General features: G+C 35.5%; 1 protein-coding gene across 1 annotated transcript in view; it reads left to right on the top strand.

Moving 5' to 3' along the window:
• SI (sucrase-isomaltase) overlaps positions 1 to 7,922 on the top strand; it is a 98,561-nt gene extending 90,639 nt beyond the window's left edge. Inside the window, 4 exon segments of the mRNA XM_032225133.1 lie at positions 58 to 146; positions 2,292 to 2,341; positions 6,140 to 6,313; positions 7,275 to 7,922. Coding sequence (XP_032081024.1) covers positions 58 to 146; positions 2,292 to 2,341; positions 6,140 to 6,313; positions 7,275 to 7,337 — 376 coding nt within the window. The 3' untranslated portion in view covers positions 7,338 to 7,922.
• The last annotated feature ends 1,379 nt before the right edge of the window (positions 7,923 to 9,301 follow it).

The following is a 9,301-nucleotide window of genomic DNA, read 5'->3' as shown; positions in this document are numbered from 1 at the left end:
AATCATCTTTCTTTTTTATTTTAATGCCCTTTATCTTCTTTTCTTTTTTATTTTTAGTCGAAAAAATTCAATGGGACTTACAGTTGCTTTGGATGACAATGGGGCTGCTCAAGGACTTCTTTATTGGGATGATGGAACAACAATTGGTAAGTATAACCTTGATAGAGTAATCAATAAATTTAATTGGCTTCCAATATATATCACTCCCCATAGAATGAAAAGACACATTGCAGATAATATTGAATTATAACACTGTTAGGGTGTTTAACTGTATAATGCACATTATTGAAAAAAGTACATAACTTGAAAAAAAATATGTCATTAATCCTAGGACAAGTAAATATTTTGTGATTTAAAGCATCATTTTTGCATGGCTTTCAAGAACTCTAGAAGACAATTCCAGAATGTAGGGCCTAAATTTTTGGCCGTTAAACAAACAGTTGTATTAATCTGTTGCAGGTTTATCTTTTTCTTTTAGCTTTCTTGTAGCAGCAAATACATGGAAATTGTTCCAACAAAAATTTAATTTTCCTCCAATTTTAGTAATGATTTCTGTTGCCTAACTATACTAACATAAACATGTACAAGTATTTCCATTACAAATTCATGCTTTTGCTCACTATTTATTTGGTTACTTGTTTGTTGTTAGGAAATTATTCTGCCTACATGTGCATTTAGATACCTGGATAACACTGCCCATAACATTTCCCATGGATTTTCTTACTGAGTTCCCGGGTTTCTTAGTAAATCTGTTTTCTATATCCATTTTAACATTGTTTCAGGCATTGTTGGTGGTCTCATCTCATTGGACTTTGTAAAGAATAGATTGAATGTTAACAAAGGAGATAGTTGTTGATTTTAAAAAGAGCCAGCAACATTCCACTTTGTATGAAGGCTGCCATTGTGCAGATGGTCAATAGTATTAAGTATCTGGATACTTAATGCAGATAACTAGCAATCTGCAGATAACTAACTATCTGACTTGGTCTCTTTATATGTTATATTTTGTGGTGTGCAAACCAGCGTTTGCATTTCCTGCATCGGATGAGGAGAGCACATCTTTCTCCTTCTGTTCTGACCACTTTTTAGAGAGGCACAATTGAGAGCATTTTAACAAACTGCATCACTGTTTGGTTTGGTGGCAGCAGTGCCTCAGATGGAAAGTCCATACAGAGAGTGATAAGAACAACTGAGAAGGTTATAGGAAGCTCATTTCCCATTTTTCAGGATATTACTTATAAACGATATGTGCTTAGAACTCGAAGCATTGTTAGAAACCCCACATACCCACTTAATGGTCTGATTCTGTTGCTTCTCTTTGGGAGGAGGTTTCAAAGTATCTAAAGCAGGACTACTAGATTATGTAACAGCTTCATTCTTTGTGCCATCCTTCTGGTAGACTTGCAAGATCACCACCACCACCACCACATATATTTATGCATTCAAACTAGACTGTGTTGTTTCTCTGTGTCATATATATGTGCGTATGTGGGTATATGCATAAAGGTTATATTTTGAAAATGCAACAAAATTTCATTTTAATGTATGCTGATTAAGGTACATTTAAAGTGACAATAAATTATTCTATTCTATTCTATTCTATTCTATTCCTTCCTTCCTTCCTTCCTTCCTTTCTTTTTCCTTTTCTATTCCTTCTCCTTTTTTCTTCTTTTCCCTCTTTTCTTATTTTTCCTTCCTTGCTCTCTTCTCATCTTCCCTTCTTTTTCTTTCTCTTTCCCTTTCTCCTTTCCTGTCCTTTCTTGCATGCTCAAATGCAAAAGAGGAAACATTTGCCCCTTAGTTTTGTTTTTAGTTTGTTTTGTTAGCTCTCTGTCACTTAAAATGACACTCGGGATCCAGTCTCTGGGCTTTGAGTTTGACACCCCTGATTTAGCACTTTCAAAAACTGCCTCTACTTGACTGTGTTAGCAGCCAATTAATTAGACACAACTAATAGTAGGACTGCCATTGGATATTATCTGATATGCATGCATTTTTCTAAAGGACAGATTCGTCTTATCTTGTGCTTGTAATGCTTTGTCAGATGGCAATGAAACTATCTCAAGGTTAAGGAATGCATTTTTTTATTTTAATTTTTTAATATTTAATTTAATTTTATATTTTTTATTGTATACTTTATTTTTTTAGTGTGTTTTGTTATAAATTCCTCAAACAGTGTGGCTACTGAGCAGTTGAAATATTGAATGAATAAATGAATGAAATGGTGGGAAACAGCATGTCAGAAAAAATGGATAATACAATAATCATATATTACAATTCTTTTATTACAGATGCATATGAGAAAGGACTTTACCTCTTACACACATTTAATGTCAGTCAGGTATGTACATTTTCTAAGCATTATTTCCTGATTGAATGAACCAATGCAGGTAGTCCTCAACTTACAACAGTTCCTTTAGTGACCATTTGAAGGTACAATGGCACAGAAAAAAAGTGGTTTATGACTGTTTTTCATGCTTACAACCATTACAGTTTCCTCATGGTCACGTGATCAAACTTGGATGCTTGGCAACTGTTTCATAATTATGATGGTTGCAGTGTCTTGGGGTCATGCAATCACCTTTTGAGACTTTCTAACAAGCAAAGTCAACGAGGGAGGCAGATTCACTTAACCATATTACTAACTTAACAATTGCAGTTATTCGCTTAACAACTGTGTCAACAAAGGTTGTAAAATGGGGCAAAAATCACTCATCAAATGCTTAGTTAGCAACATAAATTTTGAGTTCAATTTGAGATCAAGGATTACCTGTGCATAGAAATCAATTATGCTTCTATGTCAGCCTGCCAGATGCAAACAAATGTCACCCAAATGGCTTTTTGAATCAATTACTTGCCAATAACATTTGTACATGTCTGTGTATGATACAGAGACCAAAAGACAGAAAGAGGGGAAGATGAAGCAAAATGTGTTTGGAGAGAGGGGGGAGGGAGGGAGAGAGGGGGGGAAAGGGAAAGAGAGAGGGAGAGAGAGGAAGGGAGTGGGAGAGAGAGAAAAGGCGAGGGAAGGCAGGATAAAGAAAGGGAGGGGAAGGAAGGAGGGGGACAGAAACAGAGAGAGAGGGAGAGGAAGGGATAAATTGAGGGTGGGAGAGAGGGAGAGAGAATTTTGCAATTTTTTTCTCTCAGATTACTTTCATCCTTGCTGCTGTCTCATTCTCATAGATCTTCAAGCCCTACAAAATGTAGTCCTTTTTAGATCTCATTCCATAGCCATACAAATCATTTGTAAACCCCATTCTTCCTGTCCCACCATTAGAGGGAATGAATTTCAGGAAGGGTCTCATAAGTGTTTAACAAAAATGCAGGTGTAATATGCCAAATAGTAGCATCTGTGTAACCAGAGTTAGTTGAATAAGAAAACTAGAAGTGAAACAAGCAATTAACTGATTACTTTTAAATATAAATTTATTCCTTGTCACCAGGTAGGGGGGAGGGTTAGGAGATTATTGGTTTTTTTTTACTTTTTGTGCATTGAGTTTTTATTTTTGTAAGCCACCCAGAGTCATTGAGAGTGCGTGGGTAGCCATATAAATTCTCTTAAGCAAACCAATTCTCTTAAACAAATGGAAAATACTTGCTGATTCAAATCTTACCTGCTTTCTGGAGTCCTCTTTTTTAACCTGCAGGACTTGTATTCCGTAAAAATCAATGGGTTTCAAATTTGTGTAATAGCTATTCGCATGGCAAAATAATTTTTGTTTGTTTTGGATAGTAAATATAATTATGTCATTATATATATACCCTTGGGGTAGTGCTATTAGGGTAGACAGAATAATGAAATTCTTATTTCAAGATGTTTTCTGAGAATGCTATTTTTTTTTTCATTTAATTCAATCCATTTGTTGACACAGAACATTAAATTTAGAAAGGAATACTTTTCAATCATGTCTATTATAATTCAGAGATAAGTGAATGACTGCTTCTTCTCGTAATAGTGAGAAAGATCTTTGCTTTCCGGTGTTCTCCAAAGAAGTCTTGAAATATTACAAAAATTTGAATTACTCCAAATGTCTCTTTATCAACTTTCCAGTGTTTAAAGCCTTCCTAATCACTATTTTGTCCCTTTCCTGTTTCAAAGCATATGCATCTAATGGGTTCTTTTCTTTCAAACTACAGTTGAAGAAGGCTTCATTTTGCTACTGTAGAGCTTTCAGGCTAAATTTAGATTTTCCAATCTGATATAACTGGAAGATCCGTTTGAGGCTTTCAAGTTAAATTTAGACTCATGGCATAGTTCTGCAATGTGGCGTACCTGCAAAATTATCTTATGTCCTCTTGAAGATTGGGTGTGGGAGATATATTTGAGAATGGGCTGTGTTTACTTACAGGTTCAATCAAGGTTCAAAATGGTGTGAGTTCGGATAATAAATACACAGGTTATCCTCAAATTTCAACCATTCATTTAGTGACTGTTCATGGTTACAATGGCTAAAAAGTGATGCATGATTATTTTTATTTAGATTGGATTTGGTATTTTTATTCACTTATTTATTACATTTATATTTTACATTTATATTTGGGCATTTTTATCCACCTACTGCAATTATTATGTACACAATAATGTGTAATCACAGTGCCAATTCTTTTAGTGATATGGCCTTCATAAGCTAGGCTGAAAATCTGGGTGCATCTTATACACTGAATACAGCATTTTTTGCCTCCTGAAACTCTGTCCCTTCACCAAAATGACCGTGGATAGCCTTATGGAAGCTTTCAGAGAACTCCTGGGGGCTGGGAAGGGCAGAAAAGAGCAAAGAAACTAGCCGTTTTTGCTCAATTTTGCCCTCCCAGCCCCCAGGAGCACTCTATAAGCCTCCATAAGTCTATGCAAGCAATTTTTTTTGACAAAAATGAGCCCGTTTTTGTAAAAAATGGGCCAGTTTTTGCTCATTTCCCCCAACCCCCCCGAAGGCTATTCATGCCTTTTTTTAAAAGGGGGGGGGGCATTTTCGCAGAAAACGAGCTGTTTTGGGGAGGTTTGCAGAGTGCAAAAACTTTTTTTCTTCCTTTCAGAAAGCTCTTTAACTGATTGATGAGAATTAGATTGATAATGTGCTATGCCAGTAGAAACAAAGTCTTAGGTGCTGCCGATTGTCAGTGATTTCCTTCTCTGGCACATGGATAAATACACCTGGAAACATCTACCTACCAACCTACTCTCTCTCTCCCCCTACCTATCTACTGTATTTCTGTCTCTCTCTATTTCTCTCTCTATATCCCTCTACCTACCTACCAACCTACTCTCTCTCTCTCTCTGTCTCTTTCTATCCCTTTATCTACCTAACTACTCTCCTTCTCTCCCTACCTACCTACTGTATTTCTCTCTCTCTTTCTCTCTCCCTACCTCCCTCCCTCTCTCTATCTACCTACCTAATTTTTTTAAAATTTGGTTCTTCAAACCCTTGGTGTATCTTATACTCCGGTGCGTCTTATACTCCCAAAAATATGGTAATAGAAACCATGAAAGAATAAAAAAAACTAATAAGAAACAAGCTACTAACTATATAATAGCTACATTAAGGAAAATTACATATTTTATTTGTATATATTATAGGTATTTTGATTATTAAATATTTTGTATTCCATATCAAAACATTTCAGTATTGTTTGATAATAGCAGCAAAATGAAAGAAGGGAAAAAACCCTATCCTATACCAACTAATTGGTATGAATTAGGGCATTTCCCCTACTTTATCTACATGTGAATTTTACATAGGAAAATTCACAGACATCCAGGTCATGGTTGTCCCAAAGGTGCTTTTTCAAAGGCAACAAGAAGAGATGCAGAATAACATGGTTGCCCATTGTGAAAGTGGGGCATGTTAAGCCAAGTACAATAATAAGTAGACAAAGCTACATTTAGGTTTACAATGATCAGTAATAATCTGTAAATTTTGGTCAATGACTCAAGACATAGAGCTTTTATTTACAGTTTATCTGAAGCCAGCACTGTTAAACCATGAGTGTCACAATGTTTTGCCAATATTCCTATTGCTGCTGTTTCCATTCTCATCCTATTGTCCCAATAATAGATTACACGGTAGAATCAAATATAGATGATGGCAAATTATGAAATAATTTTACAAATAAATATATTGGGAAAATGTCTTTTCAGAATGTCTTGGATATCAGGATTGCCCATCAAGGATATTTTGACCCAAATAACTTAAAGTTTGGTGAAGTAAAAGTCTTAGGGGCCCAATTCAACTCCTCTCAAAGTGTGGTTGTACTTCAGAATGATGCAGTCATTCCATCTCCTCACAAAGTGATATATAACTCTACAAAACAGGTAAGGAAATAATAATTTTAGCATTAAGAAAAGCATAGGAGTATCACTGTTCTATTAGACCAACACTTTTTGATATTCAGAATCCAGTTTGCCACAGCAACAGTGGTGGGTTGAAAGTGATACGCCCCAGTACGGTGTACCAGAGCTTGCCCGGAGCACCAGATACCATTCCGGTACGGTGCTCTGGAGGGCCCACTCCGCCCGAGCTCCTTACCTGTGCTTTAAGCCTCTGGCGCTTCCGCACAGGGCACATACGGCTGAGCAGCTGGAGCGTCGTGGAGGATTGTGGAAGCATTGCAGGCAAGTATGACACATGTGCACGCTGTGTGTGTCCATGTAGGTAACGCCGGGGCCGTTCCAACCGGAACCCACCACTGCACAGCGACTATGTGGCTGCCTGTGAAAATCACCAAGCAATATATAATGGCATCTCCATTTTCTGGTTTTCTGTTACTTGCATTAAGTAATATGATATCTGTGACCCTCAAAACAACCTGATCACTAATAAATATCAATAGATGAATTTTCCATGAACTCAGTTAACCCTGTTCTAAAGCCAGCTGTGCCAGCCATAACTACTTAGGTGGACACAATTCAGTAGTGTTGTATTGTATTGTAGTCTTCAGATTTTGGCCTGAACTGATGAAGATGAAGCTATGTGGAGTAACAAAGCCATCCTTTTATCTCTATATTATGGCTCAGAACTGCCAGACCTAATGAGAACAGGATGTATGTGTGGCATAGTCAATCAAAGGAAAGTTAATCATAGTGAGAAACAAAGTGATTAGTTCTGAGTGGAGAAGAAATATTACCTTTCCCAAATTCCATTCTTTTCTACTGCACTATATAGACTTGTACATCTTTTATATGAGAAATCAATTGCACTTCATGTAAATGATTTTCTATTTATATACAGGAACATTAAACTAAGTTTATCATCTACACTGTTTTGTTTCCAAAGGTATTGCATATTACAGATCTTCACCTTTTCCTGGGCCAAGCTTATGCACTTCGATGGAACTAAGATCTCTTATACAACACAGAGAAACACTTTTGACATCTGTATTTATCACAAGTTTTATCATTCTTAAAGATGATTAAGTTCAACTTTTTATGCTTTCAGAATACAACTATTCTGGAAAACAGTGATCACCATAGATTGACTCAATTACTGAGTAGATTTGACTTTACATGTTTCAATAATCAAAGAGCAGAAGTCCAGACTTCATTCAGGATTCACCCATAGTGTAACTTGTTCAACCCAGTGCTAAGAAAATTTTGATAAACTTCACCTCAGTGTCAACTTTAATAATTGCATAAGCGGTTCATTGTAATTTCAGTCCAGCACTTTAAAATGTGTGAAAATCCTTGTGAGTTTTAAATGATTTTCTCACTGAAGACTCTAATAATAGGTAATTTCTGAATAGGAAAAAAAAAAGTTTTCTGGATGGAAAACCAATTTATGTTCCATATCTGTTAATTGTGCATTAGAATTGCCAGTTTTTGCACTGGGCATAACTTGGAATATTTGCTGTTCATAAGGTCTTGTAAATGACTGCTATTGGATTATATTATTGTAATTTCAGTAAAAGTCAATATTGGAACCAGAGCTCTTTTCTTGTATTATTTTTCATTAAATACATTGTATGAGTAAGATTTGAAGATTCAGTTAAGCCTTAACAGCTTATTCCTGAAGAGATCTGTTATCCCATCCTTTGCTCAGCTGGTAAAGAACCACTCAGTTAATTTTTTTGGTCAAATATTTCATTTTGGATCCAAAAAACAAACCACTTTTAAAATGTATGGCTGCATATGGGAGGTAAACATTAGGGAACTGATAAAAGGATTAAGGGAATTGTTCCTTATGTCAGTAGACAGCTGAGGATGCCTCCATGCATATTTGAATTCAATGGAATTTAGTTCCACATAATTAAAATGCAATTCTTCACACACCTATCTGGAAGAAAATCCTTATAAGCTGAGAATAACTTCTGAAAAATGCATTTGGCTTGTCTTTAAGATACTGTTTTATGCCATTTTTTTTTCTTGGCTTATCAATAAAGTAATTCCTATCATTTTACTGTTTGTGGGTGATAGTGCTGAATTTAAATATCATTTGGTTTAGCTGATTTTGAAGGGGGAAGTTGGAATATTTCCTTTAATTGTGTCTTTAAAATCAAATTGGTCTATATTTTTCAACTGCAATTAAAGGTAAAACTATTTAATTTGCTTTTGGAAATTACTTCTATATAGTTTTCTATTAATGCTGTGTTCTGGTGGATTGACTGAATGTTGATGTTACTAATTTTAATATTATAAGATATTCAGAGACCACTTTGAATGGCGCAATAACTAGGAGTATTTAAGAATTATTAAATGAATAAATACATAGAGAAAGTGATTTTTGTGGAGTTATGCCTGCATTGCCAGAAGAAAAGTTCAGGCATTCTATAAATAAAAATAAGCATTCATAAATCATTAGCAAATAGAAATAAGGCTATAATATGAATTGGCATTATGTATGCACACATACATTTAAAGGGGACACTTTGTACCAAAGCTATAATGAGAAGAATATAAATATGATCTTTGGAAGAATGATTGGTAAAGTCTATTAGTGCATTTCTGCCACATGGAATAAAGGAACAAGGGGAGGGAATGTCTGAGTAAACACAGACAAGAGTTCTAGAGTAGTGTAAACAATTAATCATAAGGTTATTGATTTTGATTATTAAAAGTAATACGGTTACCAGCAATATTTAATATTTGACATGAATTAAAACTTTCTGAAACAAAAAAAAAGGTTTTCTTTCTTTGAGAAACTTATTTGGCACATTAATAATAGTACGATCTGAAATGCCCTTCAGTGTTGTCCAAGCCCGAGACTGGGCAAAGTTGAAATCAACCACCTAAGAACTCAATACCTCCTTCCCAACCCATCCCATCCCACTCTATCCCACCCCACCACACTCCACCCCACCTCACTGC

The sequence above is a fragment of the Thamnophis elegans genome, chromosome 10 (genome assembly GCF_009769535.1).
Source record: "Thamnophis elegans isolate rThaEle1 chromosome 10, rThaEle1.pri, whole genome shotgun sequence".
Lineage (NCBI taxonomy): Eukaryota > Metazoa > Chordata > Lepidosauria > Squamata > Colubridae > Thamnophis > Thamnophis elegans.
This window is presented reverse-complemented; position numbering and strand designations above follow the sequence as displayed.